The following is a 24171-nucleotide window of genomic DNA, read 5'->3' on the forward strand; positions in this document are numbered from 1 at the left end:
ATTATAATCGCCATATGCCTAATTATCTCGGACATAGGCCGAATTCGGCATCGGCCTCCAACATATAAACCCATCCATAGTTAACTTAAAAAATATTAGAAACTTTTTTTAGTCAAATAAATAGATTGATATAGACATCAATTGCTTATTTTCTGTCATCGTCTGTCGAAATCTTACCTGAAAAAAAACAGAGTATACCACCCCTTAAAATACTTGCACTAATTTCTGTGACACCCTGTATAGCTTTACCCTCTTAACAGGCGACGAAAACTACAAACCCCAATACAATACGCGGTGGCTCTAATGCACTTAGCAAACTTTAACGATAAACGTACACGTGTTTCCCTTAAAACTAGATAACCTATTTGCGTGATTTTCCTATTAACCTGGAAAACCTTCAAGTTTGTACACCTGCACCGATAGATAGACAGAGAAACGGATAGAGAATAGAGCGGGGTAGAGGGAGAATTGTATAGAGAAATAATCCGGAAGCTATTCGAGAGTTTCCGGGACAGCGGATATATACTGCACCATAGTTAGGACGGAAACTATAATTGGATTTTGCGGCGAATTATACGATATTCTGTGTCTGGATAAAAGGTATTTTTGTTGTTAGAGTTGGCGTTAATTGTGATTGTCTAGCAATTGGTTGTTTATGATTTGGTTCCAGGATTGCATTGATTGGGAGATTGAAAAATGTTTATTAGTGAAGTTTTGTTTAACCCTACACGGAAAAAAGTATTGTTCATAATATTAATGAACATTGATTATTAACTGTTCTTTCATTGGGACAATGATTTTTTTCATTATATTAATGATTTGTTAATCATAGATCGATGCCTGATTTATTAATAGTATGAATCTAATTTCATCAATATAATGAAAATCTGGTTATTAAATTAATGTAATATTTTGATTAATATAAAGAACTCCGTGGTTGTCCCAATTAATGCGTTCTTTGTTTTAATGCTGAAACTTTAATGAACATATATTCATTATATTAATAAATGGTGGCCATCTTGATCGGTTACTTTGGCACTTTAATAACGTCTGTGTGGTTGAGTTATTCAATGAGGCCTTAGTTTTATTAGAACGGTAAGTGTTCTCTTCAATATTTTAAATAAAAGTCCTATCGTATTGTAGTTAATTTGTTGTGTTGTCAAATCAAAGTCCGCCGTGTGAGATCTCTGGTGTGGGTATTCATTAAAACAGCGGTTTCCAAATATGTTTCAGAAGATAAAAAACAAAAAGAAGAAAAACATAGTAACAAGTCGAGGCATGGAACTGATTATGGTAAATTCGAATGTTCTTTTAATATTTGGCATTATAATTATTTTTATATACGTCTTTTAGAACCGGAAGAAGATGTTGAGACCTGCATTCAAGCCCTCAAATTCGACAATTTAATATCGGACTCACTTGATGCGACTTGGAAAGCCTGTTGCAAATTCGTCTAGACGTTATCAAGTCTAAGGATACAGCTAATATAATGAAGAAATGGTCTTTTTATAGAAATCCCACAGGATATCGACTGGTAAATTAATTTTCTTATTATAATTTACCCTAAAATTAATAATAACATTACTATTCTCTTCGTCGATTCGATTTTTTTAATTTTTAATTTGTATATGCTATATCGAGTTTAATAAATTATTATTAGTTTATTGTACTTGTTTGTTATTGCCCTAATGGAAAAATTTACTTTGCTTGTAGCTAAGTGCTTGTTCAAATGGAAATCTGTTTATAGTAGAATTATTTTAGGTAGTTGACTAGGAAATGACTATCAATGACATTTCATATCAATGACAGCGATCTTTATCATCGATTATATGGTATAACAAGAGTTACTAATAGTGTCGACTTTTAAATGTATAACTAAATAGGTTATGAAATTATTTCATTGTATTAATGATACGGTTCATTAATATAAGGATTTGGGTACATTATATTAATGAAATCTGTTCATTGTATCAATGAACGTGTTCTTCAAATTAATGAACATTGTTCATTGATTTAATGAACTTAAATTTCATAGAGTTAATCAATTACTTTTCATTGTGCCAATGAAATCGTTCATCGGCTCAAAATTAATGATTTAATTCATTATATTAATGAACTTTTTCATTATATTTATGTCGACTTTTGGTTCAGTGTAGGGGCTGAATTAAATCTAAGTTTTCATATTTTAATCCCTAATATGTCAGAATGTTTGAAATACATTGATGGCATTAGCAAAAATCCCATTAAAGGTTGATTCTCACTATACCTTCCGTTTCCATTTCATATCCATTCCATATCCGTTCCGTATTTTTCATTGTATTGACGCTATACGTAAGCTTCCGTTCCGTATCAGTTCCATACTTTTTATTGTATAATTTATATCATTACGAAAGTTTTACTTTAAAAATTTGTATCTTTTGAAAAAGGTAATAGATCTAATTAAGAGGTGAAGGAATAAATAAATATCAGCAAAATTTTAACAGAGCTGGTACAAATGTAAGAACTTGACAACGATGTTTCCGATACGCTTCAGTCCGTCGGCTAAAAAAATGTATGGAAGGAAATAATATGGAACGGAAGGGAAACGGAACGGATAGTGTGCATTGTCCTATTCATTTACATGATATAATATTTTATGTAAACGGAAGGGAAACGGAAGGAAGCTGATATGGAAGGGATAGTGAGAATCAACCTTAATTGTTTAATAGCGAGCAGATAATAAATAAACATTATAAAAAAAATGGTGGCAATTGGACAATATGGACAACAACGGTTATAAATCAGACAAATAACAGTGATAGTAGATGTTAAGTAATAGCTTTTATACTACCATTCGAGAGGCATTGATATTATTTTGGTTTGTAAATTTGGATTATTGCGACAAAGAAGGTTATTAAAGGTATAATAAATGTTTCCTCCCTATTTAACTAATGTTATCTAAAGCATATATTTTATTTTCCTGTTGAAATATTCTGTGTTAAAACTTTTCCTCATTTATTTGATTTGACAAAGGTATTATATAGCATGTGTATGTATTTAATAAAATCGATTTATGCTGTAAATAATTTCTAGTTTAAAATTAAATCTAAATCTAATCGTTTTTGGTTCAGTATGACTTAGTGTGACAATAAGGGCCTTGCTGAATGTACTAATAATTTTCAACCGTGCCTGGGCGGATATCTTAGCTAACAAGTGAGCAGTCAAAACCAAAGGATGGTATAACTCATCTAAAGAAATTGGCACGAAACATATCAACTCTAGCTGAGTAAATTCCTGAATCCAGGGACCTCAATATCTGCAGATGGGGACCTGCTAACTAACAAAACCTCTCAGTTATGAATGTTTTAAGTGTGTCCGTTTTCAGTTCGTTCAGTATTTATTTTATAATTATTTCTCTTTTATTAAAGTTCAGAACAGCATAGTTGGATTCTTTGGAATAGTGATTCAAGGTTTTGTCTGCCGTGATCTTTTACTTGTGTATTCCAGGCAGAGTACGGCTCTCCTTTCATTACATTTAATAAAATAAGTAGGGCTATATACAAATTTAGCGTTTGATTTACATAACCTATTCTCCCTAAATTTTCCTAATATTGCTGCTTCTGTGGAGTCTGTGTCTATTCTTTTTTGATCTTATGTAAAGCTATGTAAAGCACTGTTCATTAAAATGTTGTATCCTATTTTATAGGGCTTGTTTCTCTCTACAATTTCCTGTCTCACAATGTACCGTTTGTATCCAGGAAGGGTTCATAGTTTCATAGTTGTCGATTTTCGAAAGAAATCAGAATTATTTCGTATATTTTTCATTTTATTGATTTTATGTAAAGCGCTGTTCATTAAAATGTTGTATCCTATGTTATAGGGCTTGTTTCTCTCTACAATTTCCTATCTCACAATGTACCGTTTGTATCCAGGAAGGGTTCATAGTTTCATAGTTGTCGATTTTCGAAAGAAATCAGAATTATTTCGTATATTTTTCATTTTATTGATTTTATGCAAAAGCACTGTTCATTAAATTTTGCACCGCTTGTATCCAGGAAGGGTTCATAGTTGTCGATTTTCGAAAGAAATCAGAATTATTTCGTATATTTTTCATTTTATTGATTTTATGTAAAGCACTGTTCATTAAAATGTTGTATCCTATGTTATAGGGCTTGTTTCTCTCTACAATTTCCTGTCTCACAATGTACCGTTTGTATCCAGGAAGGGTTCATAGTTTCATAGTTGTCGATTTTCGAAAGAAATCATAATTATTTCCTATATTTTTCATTTTATTGATTTTATGTAAAGTACTGTTCATTAAAATGTTGTATCCTATGTTATAGGGTTTGTTTCTCTCTACAATTTCCTGTCTCACAATGTACCGTTTGTATCCAGGAAAGGTTCATAGTTTCATAGTTGTCGATTTTCGAAAGAAATCAGAATTATTTCGTATATTTTTTCCATTAACTAAATTTTAACACCGTTACACCTAAACCAAGAAAGATGAAAAAGAAACCACAATTTAAACTTAATATAAATAGATAATTATTTAATTATTAAATCCATAATTATATTAAAATATAACACTTACGACGTTACTAAATATTAACTATTTCTACTTAATCATTTAATAATTCTGATAAAAACACGTTCGATTATTTATTTTAGAAATCATACGGGCTATAATCATTAATAGGACTATATTAACAATACTTAAATCAAAATTTATTTGAAGGAATGCTACTGTATTACAATAATTATTGTAAAACAAGTATGTAATATGTAATAATAACTCGGAATAATTATTAAAAACTGCTCATCGCGTTATAGATGTCGGTGTCTTGTCTCTATTATTTTATTAGCCGTTTAGCTATAATTTGATTTCAGATAATGCAGATTTTAATGCGCCATTTGTGTTTTTTTATTGGAATTATTATTTTTAGCATTTTTGATATACTCTATGAAGTGGTTTTAAGTGCTCCTGTCCATTTTTCAATTATTAAAGTGCCTATTTAGATACATTTAAAATTAATTGGTGTATAGTATTTGTATTATGGGTTTGTTTATTTTATATGAAATGATTTTTGTTCCTATTAAAATAAACATAGCTTACTAAATCACTACCTAGTCATTTTTAAATACAGGGTGTTAATTAAGTATCTGGCCAAACTTCAGGAGGTGATTCTTTGAGTGTTTCAGGTAAAAAGTTCATATAAACATGTGTCGGGAAATGTATAATCTTATGCTTTCTTTATCCGCCGCACGCCGGCCCAGTCTACACATCCATATCCATAAAATAGTTGGCCCACACCGATAAGACTTTATTTCGGCCCTCGAACGTCCTTGCACTATTCGATGACCAACGCCAGCTAAACTATCGACTTACGTGTTGACAAGTTGATTAGGCAGGTTATTGAACTCGCATACAATGTCGCCTCTAGCATGTCATTTTTTCGAAGATGGGTCCCATTTAAACCCGGCCAGAAGTATTTGCAATACTAATAATTTTTAACACAACGTAGGTTCCTTTAAAAAATGTCTATACGTATGTTGCGGATTATCTTTCCAAAAAATTCCTATATGGGTATTCGCTACTGCAAGAGAATCTACAAAATAAAATAGTTATTTTTTGTAAAGACTGCTGCGTTAATCCAACGGAGACTAATTTTCAGCAGTTAGGTTTACTGATAAACAAATTTGCCTAACGAATAAAAATTAAAAAAAAACAAAAAAATAAAAATTGTAGCGTTTTATTTTTCTTTTTATAAAATTCCAAATTTTAATATTGCTGGCGCCATCTATTCGCTAGATGTTAAACTTCATTCAGTACAGTTAGCGGTTCCTTTCCATAAAAACAAATTTCATTCAGTATAGACGATAGAGTTCACTTAAATGCCTTTGGTCATATGACCTGTCAATTCGAAGACTTCCGTTTTGCAAAAAGGAGGAGGTAGGCTTTTTCCGAGAGATTGAGATCAGAAAAGACGCGTGGTTCAGCGTCCGACGAATCTCAGAGAAAAAGGGCTTTCTGAAACACTTTTCCTAACAGTAAAGGCACGGGTATCCAAAAGTGGAGATTTGAAATCCTGTAGAATATACTGTTCAGAGCCTAGTTCGTGTTTTTTGGCCTTTTCCTGGAATAAGATCACAGTAAGTGTATCTACCATTTTGTATCGCCATGTCTAACTAAATTTTATTTCAGTTATTCCCGTTTTTTATTTATTTTGATAATGTTTGATTGTGCATTACTGGTTTGGATCAGCATATGGTTTGGCTATATTTTGGAATGTGTACAGCTGATTTTCAGACCGTAAGTTATTTTTTTGGTATTCGGTGACTGTTCTGAGAGTTTTTTTATAAAGTAACTGACGTATAAGTAACTGGCGTATAAGAAATTGACGTATAAGTAATTGGCATACGAGTAACCACTTTTGAGACAGTATTTATGACTCTACATTTATTCTACTGATATCGAAGACTCCTGCTACTATCGAAGAGTCTACATCCACTTCCGTTAGTCTGGAGACTGCCTGCCTATCTGTTCACTACGTCATAAATTAAAAAAAAAATACAGATAAGTTCTAAGTTCAACACACAAGGTATTCCCTAAATTTTTTTTACTTTGAGATAATATTTTGAATATCTCTGTGAATTGTTGTCATTTATTCCATATATTATAGTCAAAATTTACCTTTTAGTTAACATTATAAGTCATGCTTTGTCCTTAACGGTACGTTTTACTTCAGTATGATCTTTTATGTGAGAATCGCTACACGGATTCATTTTTGAAGGGTATTGTACACGACTTGTTTCGAAACATCATCGTATTGGTACTTACATAAATTTCACCTGTTTATATATTACGTAGTATAGTATACTGGAGAGAACTTTAACTAAATTTGAGTTTACTTAAAGTAACTAACGATTTCATTGGGATAATTAAAACTGGGTTTAAACTGATTGATAATTGTGTTCGTCTTTAAATAAATGTTCAACGTAGGATAGTTATATCTGACTTTTATTCTTGATGAACATAATAGACCCTTATTGCTGTTGATTATTTTATTTTAGCTATTTCATGATCAAATTTTCTTACTGGTTTCTTACTTTACCTTTTCATACTCAAAGTAAGTGGCGCCCTTTTTACTGTCTTTGACCATTACTATTTGAATACTTAACATCAATTTTAGAATCTTTGCAGCCTATACATTATTACTTTTATTTTATTATTTAACAACATTATTAAGTCACCACAGGTCACAGGTCTTACCTACGAACCCAGCTCTCCTCTAACCCTGAGCAACGGATACCTTTTTCTTTCTGTTTGAGTGATGACAGAAAAAGTCGTCACAAAATGTGTGTTAATACCAATAAAGTGAATACCAATAATAATGTGATAGTGTAAAATTCCGTAACAGCAAAGGGTACTTTCGATATTAAACGCCAAAATTATAATGAAAGAAGCGATAGCCTCTAAAAGAAAAAAAGAGCCTTTTTTAATACAATCTAATAAAAATAAATGTATTTTTATTAGTATGGCAATCGCTTCTTTGATTTTAAAGAACATAACATAAATAAACATAACATACGTAAAAATTAAAAACAAATTAAAAATAATCATACAGAAAGTTTGAAGCTTTTTGGTTTTATATTATATTATGTAATTGTTATCAGGTAGTAATTGTTAATTATGAAGTTTAACTTGATATAACGTCATTCAAAGATGTCATTTTAACAGAACGTCAACGGTTTTTGTAGACGTGTCTGTTTAAAAAAAAAACTAAAGTGTTATCAAATAGTTGCATTAATGTGTGGTGATCTTCGGTGCAGCCACCCTAATTATGGCAAATATTCTATTGTTTTTTTTTCTTTTTGCAGGTCGCAGCCACGACAAATCGTACGTGCTGTTCCGTCTGGGCAAGAAGTCCTCCGCGGGGGTGAAGGCCTTCGCAGAGACGGGCCGCAGCGACCTGCTGGAACAGATGGGGCAGGGCGGAGGTGGCGTATACGACGAGTTCAACGCGCCCCCTATATCCGCGGGGGTGGGGAGGACGGAGGCCGAGTTCTTCGTTGACGGCAATCATTCAAGGGTAGGTTTTGATTATTTTCTGTTTTTGATTTTAAATATTTATTGCGACATAATACACTCACCGGCAAAAAAAAACGGCCACTAAAAACTAGTCTCAATTTCAAAGTTGGATTTTTCGCGAACCACTCATTAGATTTTGATGATTTTTTTTTAAATTGTAAACTAATTCCTTCTTAACGGATGCTACGTCCGAAATTTTTTTTCCGAATTAATTTTGAGCATATACAGGGCACAACAATAAGACGAAGTTTTTTGCCCGAATTTTGTAACATCGTGTAGGGTGCAGCAACTGTCGTAGCTATTGCTAAATCAAATCACATTGTAGCCCCATCTTTTGTGAGCATTTTGTTTTTTTAATCACATTATCTCTGTTTGTATTGGAGATACGCTGCTTTAAAACGAACGTCTCGGAAAAATGCTTTGCAGGCAAAACCGCGATTCATCCGTGAAAAGGACTTTAGTCTATTGCTCAATATCCCAATTCAACGCGCAAATTGAAGACGTGCTCGACGATATCTTGCAAGTAGCTGGGGTCCTGTGGCAGAGTTATCTTTTAGTCTTGTAGCAGATGTTGATTCTGAAACGCTGTAATTCTCCGATTTCGTAAAGTATTCAGGACAATACAGCGGTCGTCAATGGGCTCTTTCACAAAAAAATAAAATACCCAACTCAAGGACAAAATCTGAAATAGAAGACTATTTTCAGTATATTTATCCAAAAAAAAATAGTTCCATGACAAGGAATAATTTTTTTATAGGCCTTCAAAATTGCTTTAATTTTAAATAATTTTAAAGCGCTAATTGATGACGTATGAAAAATACGCTCAATCATATTGCAGAACCGTGCTCGTGCACCAGCCAACAACTGGCAACATTGCGATTTGATTTGACCAGCACCACCTCAACTCAAGGCCAATCAACATGATATGGACAAGGCTAATATGGCGGCGAAAGCAGCGCATTATTAAATTGTTTACCTTTAAACTGAAAAGCCGGTAGTGGTTTCTCGTTCCGATTGCATACCAGAAATAATTAATTATCTCTAGTTTGTTGTGCTTCTGCAACACGTTTGTTTAGTTCTTAGTGTTCAGTGCATGGTGTGATCAGAAAATTGTGATAAAATAACAGTGTAATAAAAATTGAAACCAGACATTCCACATAGGGTACTTCAAACTTTTGTGCTTGTCGTACTCCTCTATTATTAATTATTTTAAGGTAAGAACTAGAAGTATTTATCAAGATATTACACCTAAATGAGTAAAAAGCCTTCACCGCCAGTCTGCATAGTACTTTATAATGGTTACTTACAATAATCAAAAGATAGGTATATATAATAAAGGGTAGGTATTAACATTTTATTGTAGCATACCTTTTATATGCTCTGTTCCAAATTATCACGAGAATTATAGAGGGGATCCCAAGGTTTCTACTTTTATATTCCCCAAAAATGACGAGCTTTGTAAAAAATGGTTGACAGCTATTAAAAGAGATAATTTCACTCCTACTAGTAGTTCTCGGGCAAGAAGTGCATTAAATATGCCTCAAAAAGGCCAAAGGCCAAAGCTTCTGTTACCCTAGTGAGGATGTAGTTATGGCTACTGCTTACACTTACCTTGAGATATTGACAACATTCACATTTGAAAATATAAATGGCCTGGATGTAAGTCTTTTTTTAGGTCACAATTGCCCCTCACATACGTCAGAATTTATCATTAAATCCATCTTGTTCAGATTTTATTGAAGATATTTTAAGAACAATATTTTATTGAAGAACTATGCAAAACAAAGGAATGACGTTATAAAAAGGTATTTAGTTTTTTCTATATAAAATCTAGTTTAAATTTATTCCCATTTGTGTAATGCTGCAAAACATAGGAAAAATATTCCATATTGTTTGACCCCAGTCAGTGTAGTTTACACCAAGAGCATTTACCAAGGCTTTTACTAAGACAAATAACTTCCTGTACTGTCCATAATAGTATATATTTATCAAACGTGCAGTAAATTCTAAACTATGGTAGGTAAGTGTTTGCAATTGAATATTTAGTTTATATTGCTATTTTCTGTCATATATTTCTGGTTATTTCTTTTTCCGATGATTTTGAACACCCTATATATGCTACCTCAAGTTTGAATATTTACACACTAGTACACTACCTACCTATTTTCTGAGAAAGCAGACCTTTTTATAAAAAGTAACTAACTGATGTTTTCATAAAAGTAATAATACAAAAAATTCCATACTTATGTTGAGAGCTTTATACTCCCTGTATATTAAAAAATTAGTGAAATATTATGTAATTTAACCCGACATTTGTGTGAAAAATGTGTATTTGGAAATAAAACAGGTTTTAAAATACGCGCTAAATAAAGCACTTCTATCTCCGCCATATTGGAAAAGGTTGAATGGCCTTGTGTGGATGTGGTGGTGGGTCAGCATGGTGGCCCGCCCGTTTTGCCGCTTTTCAACATGCCAGGTGTGACGTATTAAAAATAAAGTGCGGATTTTTATTCTGGGCTTTTTTGTTTTTATTTATTTTCTTAAGAACGACTTCAAATTTTTCGAAAGTGAGATAGCAGAAAATTCTAGAATTAATTGCTTTATTCAATTATGCTAATTCCAAAATATAGTGAAAGAGTCCATTGTATTTGTCTTCCGTTTTCTTCTGGAACCTACTAGACGGATGAAATTTCCCGTTCCCATATACCGATTCCAGGCATTCTGGACTGTTGTTCGAGGTATACCCAGGATATCGGACACATAACGTTGACTTCGGCCATCTTCAATTAAAGCCACAATACGAGCAACATCCGTCACAGATAATGGCATTTTTTAATTTGACAACCGTTGCCTTGATTATTTACACATAAAACTTTCTGCCTGCGAAGCATTTTTCCGAGACGTTCGTTTTAAAGCAGCGTATATCTTCAATACAGAGATAATGTCGTGATTAAAAAAACAAAATGTTTACAAAAGATGAGGCTACAATGTGTTTTGATTTAGCAATAGCTACTACAGCTGCTGTACCCTACAGCGTCTTACAAAGTTCGGGCAAAAAACTTTGTCTTATTGTTGTGCCCTGTATATGCTCAAAATAAATTCGGAATAAAAATTTCTGACGTAACATCCAATTTTACCTAATTTATTATTAAATATTATTACTATTAGTTATTATTACTGTTAGTCCAACCTACAGCAATATAAAATAAAAATAATGGTATTTAAGATAATTACAAAAATCTAATTTTAAAAGTTTTAACATCCTGTAACTATAAAATTATGCATTTCCATACCCATGTTTATAGGAACTTTTTCATATTTTTGATGAGGAATCGATGACTACTTATTTAAAACTTTCGCAAGTTAATAATATTAAGAATTTTTACGGTTTCTATTCGACTTAGATCAAGGCAAATTAAGAAAATTTCGTTTATCTCATCAAGGAGGCCGAAATCGACAAAATATCAAGAGACAATTTTTAATCGGCATTAAATTGCTTACACTATTTCGCTGACGAGAGAAAAAAAAGTCAGGGGCGTACATGCTTTTTTTAGCAAAATATTCCAGTGATAACCCATATGCACGTCCGTGGTTAATGTGTCGAAATTTTTTGGCTTTAAAAAATGTCGCATATATAGTAACTTTTACTCTCAAAATTTTATTCGAAACGCTAAAAGTACTTGGAAGAAAATTATAAAATCGAAAAAATATTAAGACTTTGACACCGGCCCGTAGCTACGAAACAAAGCAGAATCGGATCTATGTTGATATGGAAAATAAATCTTATTTTTACGTGATGAATCTCCCCACGAGAGATGGTACATGTTTTTTGAAACATCCTGTATATTGGTGTTCTAATGGAAAATTAGATTCATAAAAATTCGAGGCATTAAATCGCGCTCTCCGTGAAATTACATCTTATTATTTCATTACGTACCATTAAACGGTGTAATAAAACCTTTATTAAGGTTTTTATTGCAGCAGTAAAATATGGCTCAGCAGAATCTATCTAATAAAAACTTATTCAGTTTAATAAACTTAATTTTCGCCTTTGTGTAAAATTAAATATGCTCTGTATTATTAACCCTTATATGAAATATCTGTATTGTTCTGACAGAATGGCAGGAATGTTCAATGTTTTATGCTCTATTTTTAGAGCTATTATAGTTAGTAACAAAACATTTTTTGTTGAATATTATCTCTTTTCACAGTTAAACCATTTTTGTTCTTCAATTCTAGTTATTTGCTTCGCCATGTTGAACCAAATGCCAAAATTATAATCGCCACGTTGCCAAAAGTATAACCTATAATTTGGCAAGACTTTGACAAGCCTCAAAAATCTAAAGGCGAGTTCATACACATCGGCGTCCGTTTGTCGTTCATCGTTCCGTCAAACCAATAAAATTCAAATATGATCTGTCATTTTTGAAATAAACCAATAAAACTGGTTAAAAACAACAAGAAAAGACGCATGACGGATTTGTATTTAAACCCATCCATAGTTAACTTAAAAATATTAGAAACTTTTTTTAGTAAAATAAATAGATTGGTATGGACATCATCTGCTTTTCTTCGTCGTCTGTCGAAATCTTACCTGAGAAAAAAAAACAGAGTATAACATGTTTCTTCTTAACTACATACTTTTTTAATAAAAAATCTCAGTTAATTTACTATGTTCTAAGCCACGTAAGCTAACGAAACGTTTCCAACTAGAAATATAAGAAGTTGAGCGGGAAAATGAACGAGCGGACATTCGTAACGATGAAAAACGTTTCTAATATTTCATTGGCTAGAAATAGTCCGGGAAATAAGTCAGGTGTGCTTAGAGAAAGGGGCTAGAAATAAGTCAATGGAGCCAATAAGTAAACCGTGTGTTCACGACAGTAACGTATGAGACTTTGTTAAAAGTAGAATTGCTGCCGGTTTATCTTAGAACTTTTAAGTTACTTATATTTCGGTCGGGTCAGTTGAACCACGATATACACATTGCCAAAATTATTGCATATATCGTTTAAAAATATACGGAAAGGAATTTAAAGAATCTTTTTTTTTATACATAGCTTTAATAATCTGTATTAAACATTTTTTTGTTAAAATGGATATGGTAAACAATGTTTATCGTTCACACCCAATATTATTACAAAATCTTGCACATTTCGATTTGTGGTCTCTTGGGTTTCAGAAGAAATTTGGCCATTGTTTTGGCCTTAAAATGCCTAGAAACATTATTTCAAAGTTTAATAGAGTCAGAATAGGAACACTGTCTGAACAGGGCTATCGGCAAGTTGTAATAGCTGAAATTGTAGGAGTGCGTAGGAAAGCGATGTTTCGCGAATATTAAAAAAATTCGGAGATAAACGAGGTTACAGGCCGGCCTGGAAGAGGTAGAAAGAGGCTTACTACTGCTGTGCAAGATCGTCAAATATCCCTAATTGCACGACGCAATCCCCTGCTTTCTAGTACTGCTATTAGAAATAAGTTAGCTCGCTTTGAAGGAGTAAATGTTTCAAGAAAGACCATAAAAAGAAGACTCCATGACAGAGGATTACATTTAAGGAGGCCTCTACGTGTTCCGAAGCTTAATTTACAACACAAAATTACGCGACTACAATGGGCTGAGGAGATGAGAGCAAGTGGACCTAATTGGAATTTCGTCATGTTTAGTGATGAAACAAGAATAGGCCTAGTGTTAGACTCTTTAGTAGCGACGAACTTTGATCTGGAGAGCATCTGGAAGACGAGCACGCTTGAACGCAGCTCAACCCCGTGCCCCGTTTCAAGGGGGAAACATTATTGTATGGGCAGGTATAATGCACGGAGCTCGAACTCCTCTTGTTTAAATTGATCGCACAATGACAGGTGCCTCCTATCTTAGAGACGTTTTAGAGCCTATTGTGCGTCCATTTCGAGGGGCAGTGGGGGATGAATTTGTTTACATGGATGATAATGCTCCTCCCCATCGTACTTTAGAGGTTCGCGAATTTTGTGAGGAAGAGGGTATAAGGGAAAACTGTGGTGGCCACCGATGTCTCCAGATATGAATGTGATCGAGCATGCTTGGGACATGCTAAAACGCCATATTGCCAAAAGGAAGATCCCCCCGTGAATGAATTGAAAATTGCTGCGCGCGAAACATGGGAAGCAATTCCTCAACATCTTCTGGACAACTTAATTGAGAGCATGCCACGTTGTTTCACAGCTTGCATTGAGGCTCGAGCAGGCAATACAGACTATTACACTGAAAAAATGGATCTCTCAGTCGAAATGAATATGACTTTGACCCAAAAGATTGGCTCTTTTCAATAGGGCCAAGAACGACGTTTCTTTGCCCAAAACATTAACTATCTTTTCATAAGCTTTAAAAAATTACTTTAGAGAATAGAAGAATCTATCTGTCCAAAGTATTTCACTCTTGACTCAAAATGAATATGCAAAGAAGTTCTTGCAACAAGAACAATAGTCTCTTTGATTCATGCAAAAATTCTTGATTGAAAAGGGACATTTCTTGATTAAAGAGACACTTTTCTTAAACCAATAGCGAATACTATTCACTCAACTAAAATTTATTTTGATCTAAGAGAAGTCTATACATCATATACAGGCATATTACGAGGTATATTATATTTTTTGATAAATTTACGTTTTCCTGGTCTGTAGTAAGTAAAGTGATATTATTTTCCTCGATAGTAGTTATTTCTGCTTCTTCACTTCTTGGTATTTTTTGGGCTGGTTCATCACTCTACAAATTACAAAAAATCTAACATCACGATTAATCAAAGTAAAGCAAACAAATTATTAAAATTATAAGCTTTGGTCACATTTTGAATTTTTTAATACGACGCGACGCGACGGCTTGAAATTCTAAAATTTTTGTAATTATTTGCATAAAAAAATCGATACCTATATTCTTATTCTATCTATAGTCACGCATTCATTATCTAAACAGGTGCATTAGGTAAATGTCTCTTACCTTCAAATATAGCAAATAAATGCTCTAATTTCCATTTTTGTGCGGAAATTCTATTATCAGGAAATAATACGTTTAGTTAAACAGGTACGCTGCCAGGCAAGTTCTATCGGCGGGTCTTTGCAAGAGTTGAAATCTAAAAATACAAAAATACGTTTACATCTTAGTTGTATTTACGAATAAAGTATTTGTGTGTAATTTCTGACTTACCAGTTAACTGAATAATCGCATTATATACACCCAAATGGTAATTTAATATTGTAAAAAAGCAAAATTGTTTTAAATCACTTGCCAGGACCATAAAGCCAAGACAGCCCGGCCAGCTTCTTTGTTGACAAAATGGCCGCGGTATCATGATTTAAGCAATGTGAGTGACAAAGAAAGTCAATGCCTGGCAGATGTTGCTTTCTTTGTCGTTGGTCCTGGCACGTTTAAATTTGACTGTTGCCTGTTTTCCCATACAAGTGACACCCCCGTGTAGTAGAAGGAAAAAAGTAGTTGCACTCTCCCAAATATTTTCTGTCGGTTTTTACAATCTGTCGAATATTGGCAGATTGCAGAGCGTTTCAGTTGAGTTCCGTCCGTCGACCTGCGAGGTTCGAGCGTTGCGTCCCAGCACAGAGACGGATTGACAAAAAACGAGTGCCTTACTGTGTGCTACTATTGATTGTAGTAATAGTTAAAAAAATGAGTCATTTGTAATCATGTTTGTATCAGGTTAATTTTCTCACGACTGATTACTACTTAATAATTAGATATTATTTTCATTTAAACCTCAATTTTTTATCGATTTTACTTTTGACAACCATCCCTTGCTTGCTGTTTAATGAACTACAAGCAAATAAACTGGAAATCCCGGTTCCTTAGAGGCATAGTACCGAAATTACCGGTTCCGAAAAGCAGTTCGGGTTCCGGAAACGTTATAACGTACCATAACCGTGAATCGCCCTATACAGGGTGAGTCTTAAATAAGTGAAAATATCTTAAGGGGTAGTGTAAACTAAAAAAAATCTGGAAATTTTTAGTCTTTAATTAAAAAAACATAATTTATTGGTAATACTTGGGTTCAGAACCGGAAATTCCTGATACTTTTGAGATATCAAAGAACCGGGACTCGAAATTATTTATTCCCGGTTCTCTCGGTACTTTCGGGACTCTGTAAAAATAAATAAAAAATTATTCTTTTATTACGTGAGAAAGTAGTAATGCTATTTCTCATTGTTCTTGATTCTTTTCTCTTTTGAAATTTCTGTAATGTTTATTAGCAATTATTGATTGTAAGAATGAATGTATTGAATTAAGTTTAAATATATTATTTTATTATTTAGTACAATGTGTTGTTCAATATATTAGTTGTCCAATAAAAATCACCTAACCAATATATTACTACAAAACAAACACATTAATGTTGAAATTAAACTTGTTTTAAATTAAAAAAAAGTTGTAGAAAATCTTTGAAATAGATAATAATATAAAACTATGTCATTATATATTTTCTCCGCATTTCTTCCCATCAGATTTTCAGATACAGAAGAATTTTTACTTACACGAAATGTGAAAATATTCTGTTTTTAAGCAAATGTTTACTAGATGATCAATTTTTTATTTTATTGTGAACTATTTTCCTAAATACATCTCTGTGAAACTATGGCGAGTGTCACGACTATACTTTACCTAGTTATAGACGACGACTATACAACTACGTCAGTGGTCACGGGACGCGAGAACAAGGTCATATAAAGTGGCAGAAAAAGAACAAAGGATTTGACAAGGAGTAAGGCTACTAGTTTCCTTATACTATGATTATAGCTTTATCACTATGATTTGTTGAAAAGCGGTTAAAAATTACGGTTACATAACGAGAACTTTCCCTTTTTTTATAGATAACCGGTGGTCTTCGGTGCAGCCACCCTTATTATGGCAAATATTCTATTGTTTTTTTTTCTTTTTGCAGGTCGCAGCCACGACAAATCGTACGTGCTGTTCCGTCTGGGCAAGAAGTCCTCCGCGGGGGTGAAGGCCTTCGCAGAGACGGGCCGCAGCGACCTGCTGGAACAGATGGGGCAGGGCGGAGGTGGCGTGTACGACGAGTTCAACGCGCCCCCCATACCCGCGGGGGTGGGGAGGACGGAGGCGGAGTTCTTCGTCGACGGCAATCATTCAAGGGTAGGTTTTGATCATTTTCTGTTTTTGATTTTAAATATTTATTGCGACATAATACACTCACCGGCAAAAAAAAACGGCCACTAAAAACTAGTCTCAATTTCAAAGTTGGATTTCTCGCGAACCACTCATTAGATTTTGATGATTTTTTTTTAAATTGTAACCTAGTTCCTTCTTAACGGATGCTACGTCCGAAATTTTTATCCGAATTTATTTTGAGCATATACAGGGCACAACAATAAGACGAAATTTTTTGCCCGAACTTTGTAACATCCTGTAGGGTGCAGCAACTGTCGTAGCTATTGCTAATTCAAATCACATTGTAGCCTCATCTTTTGTGAACATTTTGTTTTTTTAATCACGACATTATCTCTGTTTGTATTGGAGATACGCTGCTTTAAAACGAACGTCTCGGAGAAATGCTTCGCAGGCAAAACCACGATTCATCCGTGAAAAGGACTTTAGTCCATTGCTCAATGTCCCAATTCAACGCGCAAACTGAAGAGGTGCCCGACGATATCTTGCAAGTAGCTGAGGTCCTGTGGCAGAGTTATCTTTTAGTCTTGTAGCAGATGTTGATTCTGAAACGCTGTAATTCTCCGATTTCGTAAAGTATTCAGGACAATACAGCGGTCGTCAATGGGCTCTTTCACAAAAAATAAAATACCCAATTCAAGGACAAAATCTGAAATAGACGACTATTTTCAGTATATTTATCCAAAAAAAAATAGTTCCATGATAAGGAATAATTTTTTTATAGGCCCTCAAAATTGCTTTAATTTGAAATAATTTTAAAGCGCTAATTGATGACGTATGAAAAATACGCTCAATCATATTGCAGAACCGTGCTCGTGCACCAGCCAACAACTGGCAACATTGCGATTTGATTTGACCAGCACCACCTCAGCTCAAGGCCAATCAACATGATATGGACAAGGCTAATATGGCGGCGAAAGCAGCGCATTATTAAATTGTTTACCTTTAAACTGAAAAGCCGGTAGTGGTTTCTCGTTCCGATTGCATACCAGAAATAATTAATTATCTCTAGTTTGTTGTGCTTCTGCAACACGTTTGTTTAGTTCTTAGTGTTCAGTGCATGGTGTGATCAGAAAATTGTGATAAAATAACAGTGTAATAAAAATTGAAACCAGACATTCCACAAGGGTACTTCAAACTTTTGTGCTTGTCGTACTCCTCTATTATTAATTATTTTAAGGTAAGAACTAGAAGTATTTATCAAGATATTACACCTAAATGAGTAAAAAGCCTTCACCGCCAGTCTGCATAGTACTTTATAATGGTTACTTACAATAATCAAAAGATAGGTATATATAATAAAGGGTAGGTATTAACATTTTATTGTAGCATACCTTTAATATGCTCTGTTCCAAATTATCACGAGAACTATAGAGGGGATCCCAAGGTTTCTACTTTTATATTCCCCAAAAATGACGAGCTTTGTAAAAAATGGTTGACAGCTATTAAAAGAGATAATTTCACTCCTACTAATAGTTCTCGGGTAAGAAGTGCATTAAATATGCCTCAAAAAGGCCAAAGGCCAAAGCTTCTGTTACTCTAGTGAGGATGTAGTTATGGCTACTGCTTACACTTACCTTACAAGATATTGACAACATTCACATTTGAAAATATAAATGGCCTGGATGTAAGTCTTTTTTTAGGTCACAATTGCCCCTCACATACGTCAGAATTTATCATTAAATCCATCTTGTTCAGATTTTATTGAAGATATTTTAAGAACAATATTTTATTGAAGAACTATGCAAAACAAAGGAATGACGTTATAAAAAGGTATTTACTTTTTCTATATAAAATCTAGTTTAAATTTATTCCCATTTGTATAATGCTGCAAAGCATAGGAAAAATATTCCATATTGTTTGACCCCAGTCAGTGTAGTTTACACCAAGAGCATTTACCAAGGCTTTTACTAAGACAAGTAACTTCCTATACTGTCCATAATAGTATATATTTATCAAACGTGCAGTAAATTCTAAACTATGGTAGGTAAGTGTTTGCAATTGAATATTTAGTTTATATTGCTATTTTCTGTCATATATTTCTGGTTATTTCTTTTTCCGATGATTTTGAACACCCTATATATGCTACCTCAAGTTTGAATATTTACACACTACTTATTTTACCTACTTATTTTCTGAGAAATCAGACCTTTTTATAAAAAGTAACTAACTGATGTTTTCATAAAAGTAATAATAAAAAAAAATCCATACTTATGTGGAGAGCTTTAGACTCCCTGTATATTAAAAAATTAGTGAAATATTATATAATTTAACCCGATATTTGTGTGAAAAATGTGTATTTGGAAATAAAACAGGTTTTAAAATACGCGCTAAATAAAGCACTTCTATCTCCGCCATATTGGAAAAGGTTGAATGGCCTTGTGTGGAGGTGGTGGTGGGTCAGCATGGTGGCCCGCCCGTGTTGCCGCTTTTCAACATGCCAGGTGTGACGTATTAAAAATAAAGTGCGGATTTTTATTCTGGGCTTTTTTGTTTTTATTTATTTTCTTAAGAACGACTTCAAATTTTTCGAAAGTGAGATAGCAGAAAATTCTAGATTATTTACACATAAAACTTTCTGCCTGCGAAGCATTTTTCCGAGACGTTCGTTTTAAAGCAGCGTATATCTTCAATACAGAGATAATGCCGTGATTAAAAAAACAAAATGTTTACAAAAGATGAGGCTACAATGTGTTTTGATTTAGCAATAGCTACTACAGCTGCTGCACCCTACAGAGTGTTACAAAGTTCGGGCAAAAAACTTTGTCTTATTGTTGTGCCCTGTATATGCTTAAAATAAATTCGGAATAAAAATTTCTGACGTAACATCCAATTTTACCTAATTTATTATTAAATATTATTACTATTAGTTATTATTACTGTTAGTCCAACCTACAGCAATATAAAATAAAAAATAATGGTATTTAAGATAATTACAAAAAATCTAATTTTAAAAAGTTTTAACATCCTCTAACTATAAAATTATGCATTTCCATACCCATGTTTATAGGAACTTTTTTCATATTTTTTGATGAGGAATCGATGACTACTTATTTAAAACTTTCGCAAGTTAATAATATTAAGAATTTTTACGGTTTCTATTCGACTTAGATCAAGGCAAATTATGAAAATTTCGTTTATCTCATCAAGGAGGCCGAAATCGACAAAATATCAAGAGACAATTTTTAATCGGCATTAAATTGCTTACACTATTTCGCTGACGAGAGAAAAAAAGTCAGGGGCGTACATGCTTTTTTAGCAAAATATTCCAGTGATAACCCATATGCACGTCCGTGGTTAATGTGTCGAAATTTTTTGGCTTTAAAAAATGTCGCATATATAGTAACTTTTACTCTCAAAATTTAATTCGAAACGCTAAAAGTACTTGGAAGAAAATTATAATAAATCGAAAAAATATTAAGACTTTGACACCGGCCCGTAGCTACGAAACAAAGCAGAATCGGACCTATGTTGATATGGAAAATAAATCTTATTTTTACGTGATGAATCTCCCCACGAGAGATGGTACATGTTTTTTGAAACATCCTGTATATTGGTGTTCTAATGGAAAATTAGATTCATAAAAATTCGAGGCATTAAATCGCGCTCTCCGTGAAATTACATCTTATTATTTCATTACGTACCATTAAACGGTGTAATAAAACCTTTATTAAGGTTTTTATTGCAGCAGTAAAATATGGCTCAGCAGAATCTATCTAATAAAAACTTATTCAGTTTAATAAACTTAATTTTCGCCTTTATATCAAATTAAATATGCTCTGTATGATTAACCCTTATATGAAATATCTGTATTGTTCTGACAGAATGGCAGGGATGTTCAATGTTTTATGCTCTATTTTTAGAGCTATTATAGTTAGTAACAAAACATTTTTTGTTGAATATTATCCCTTTTCACAGTTAAACTATTTTTGTTCTTCAATTCTAGTTATTTGCTTCGCCATGTTGAACCAAATGCCAAAATTATAATCGCCACGTTGCCAAAAGTATAACCTATAATTTGGCAAGACTTTGACAAGCCTCAAAAATCTAAAGGCGAGTTCATACACATCGGCGTCCGTTTGTCGTTCATCGTTCCATCAAACCAATAAAATTCAAATATGATCTGTCATTTTTGACATATGGCAAAAATCGAGTTATTCGGATCACTTTCCGATCGCATTGACTCGTTTTGAGATCACTTTTCGAACGTCTGGATTAGTAATCCTCTTAATCCGATCAATCAGATCACAGTTTCCGAAAACCCCTATAGTAAAATAAATAGATTGGTATGGACATCATCTGCTTTTCTTCTGTCACCGTCTGTCGAAATCTTACCTGAGAAAAAAACATAGTATAACATGTTTCTTCTTAACTGCATACTTTTTAATAAAAAATCCCAGATAATTTACTATGTTCCAAGCCACGTAAGCTAACGAAACGTTTCCAACTAGAAATGTAAGAAGTTGAGCGGGAAAACGAACGAGCGGACATTCGTAACGATGAAAAACGTTTCTAATATTTCATTGGCTAGAAATAGTCCGGGAAATAAGTCAGGTGTGCTTAGAGAAAGGGGCCAGAAATAAGTCAATGGAGCTAATAAGTAAACCGTGTGTTCGCGACAGTAACATATGAGACTTTGTTAAAAGTAGAATTGCTGCCGGTTTGCCTTACAACTTTTAAGTTACTTATATTTCGGTCGGGTCAGTTGAACCACGATATACACATTGCCAAAATTATTGCATATATCGCTTAAAAATATACGGAAAGGAATTTAAAGAATTTTTTTTTATACATAGCTTTGATATTCTGTAATAAACATTTTTTTGTTAAAATGGATATGGTAAACAATGTTTATCGTTCGGACTCAGTTATTATTACAAATTCTTGCACATTTCGGTTTGTGGTCTCTTGGGTTTCCGAAGAAATTTGACCATTGTTTTGGCCTTAAAATGCCTAGAAACATTATTTCAAAAAGTTTAATAGAGTCAGAATAGGAACACTGTCTCAACAAGGCTACCGGCAAGTTGCAATAGCTGAAATTGTAGGAGTTAACCAAAGCGATGTTTCGCGAATATTAAAAAAATTCAGAGAGATAAACGAGGTTACAGATCGGCCTGGAAGAGGTAGAAAGTGAGTTACTACTGCTGTGCAAGATCGTCAAATATCCCTAATTGCACGACGCAATCCCCTGCTTTCTAGTACTGCTATTAGAAATAAGTTAGCTCGCCTTCAAGGAGTAAATGTTTAAAGAAAGACCATAAAAAGAAGACTCCATCATGATAGAGGATTACATTTAAGGAGGCCTCTACGTGTTCCGAAGCTTAATTTACAGCACAAAATTACGCGACTACAATGGGCTGAGGAGATGAGAGCAAATGGACCTAATGGGAATTTCGTCAGTTTAGTGATGAAACAAGAATAGACTAGTGTCAGACTCGCGACGAACTTTGATCTGGAGAGCATCTGGAAGACGAGCACGCTTGAATTAAGCTCAACCCCGTGTCCCGTTTCAAGGGGGAAGCATTATGGTATGAGCAGGTATAATGCACGGAGCTCGAACTCCTCTTGTTTTAATTGATCGCACAATGACAGGTGCCTCCTATCTTAGAGACGTTTTAGATTATACTATTTTGCGTCCATTTCGAGGGGCAGTGGGGGATGAATTTGTTTACATGGACGATAATGCTCCTCCCCATCGCACTTTAGCGGTTCGCGAATTTTGTCAGGAAGGGAAAACTGTGGTGCCACCGATGTCTCCAGATATGAATGTGATCGAGCATGCTTGGGACATGCCAAAACGCCATATAGCCAAAAGGAAGGATCCCCCCTTACCTTAAATGAATTGAAAATTGCTGCGCGCGAAACATGGGAAGCAATTCCTCAACATCTTCTGGACGATTAGTTGTGAGGAATAATTAAAATTGTTTTTAATATTTTCTGTTTAAAATGAAATTTGTTTTTGTTAATTTTCACTCACTATGAAATAGAACTATAATAACAGCCTAGTTGCACATAGATTTTTAATTTTATATTAGTCGTGTAGTAAGTCAATATGTCCAAAAATATGAAAAGAATCATAATATTAGGTCCAAAATAAAAATATCGTTATATGTGTGACAAATCTTTTCAGATTCATCATTTTTTGTTATGGGTAGCGTGACTATTTTATAATTATACAAAAACAATTAAGTTGAGCGGAAGGCAAACTTGGATAAAAAGTACACCGACTCTTTGGGGCGTATGCTTAATGCTTTGTCTTGATGATATTAGTTAAACAAATCTACTATAACTTACTTTAATTGCGGCCCAACCTCTGCCCGAAAATCTGTAGCTCTTTTCTCGAGTCTTTTCTGGACTGCTCTGGAGATATTCTGCTCGTTCATAATGATCTTATTTATATATTTTTAAAACACTTGGTTATTTTTATTATAGAAACAAAACGGCCGAGTTTGTAGGAAAACATTTAAATTTAATATTAAAAAAAAGAACAAATAAAAAAATATATATGATCGAAATTACTTGTTACTACTAAACATGGAAAAGAGATGGAAAAATACAAGAAAATTGTCTGGTGTCTGCTTTATTGAGACACATTATGGCAATTATTTAATAACTTGCACCTTTCGTTACTATATCAACACATTAAAATAATTTTTGAGAAGAAAATTTAAACAGAAATTAAAAACATTTGACAAAAGGACTTAAAAAAATAACTATTAGCAGACATCAGACTTAAAAACTACAGGGGTCACATCGTGAATTTTACCGAGTTTCGAGAACCCGAGGGAGAACCGTCTCTTTTAGAAACTTAAACCGAACTAAATTTTCTGAAAAAAAACTGCCCCGAGGTTTCAACATTACAGAGTTGAAGGGTGGTGCATTCGGTACTTAGCCAATAGGATCATCCCTAAAGGTACTGTTCTTTGTTTGATTGGTC

At 33.5% G+C, this 24171-nt stretch overlaps 1 protein-coding gene across 1 annotated transcript in view; it reads left to right on the top strand.

Moving 5' to 3' along the window:
- The window catches only part of LOC115882862, a 450101-nt gene that overhangs the window by 410535 nt on the left and 15395 nt on the right, over positions 1-24171 (top strand). The window contains exons 2-4 of the mRNA XM_030901110.1: positions 7858-8069; positions 12782-12884; positions 16942-17201. Of these exons, the coding sequence (XP_030756970.1) occupies positions 7858-8069; positions 12782-12884; positions 16942-17201 (575 nt within the window). The remainder of the gene's footprint in view (positions 1-7857; positions 8070-12781; positions 12885-16941; positions 17202-24171) is intronic.

Source organism: Sitophilus oryzae, unplaced genomic scaffold, assembly GCF_002938485.1.
Source record: "Sitophilus oryzae breed Bouriz unplaced genomic scaffold, Soryzae_2.0 scaffold_179_pilon_pilon, whole genome shotgun sequence".
Taxonomy (NCBI): Eukaryota; Metazoa; Arthropoda; class Insecta; order Coleoptera; family Curculionidae; genus Sitophilus; species Sitophilus oryzae.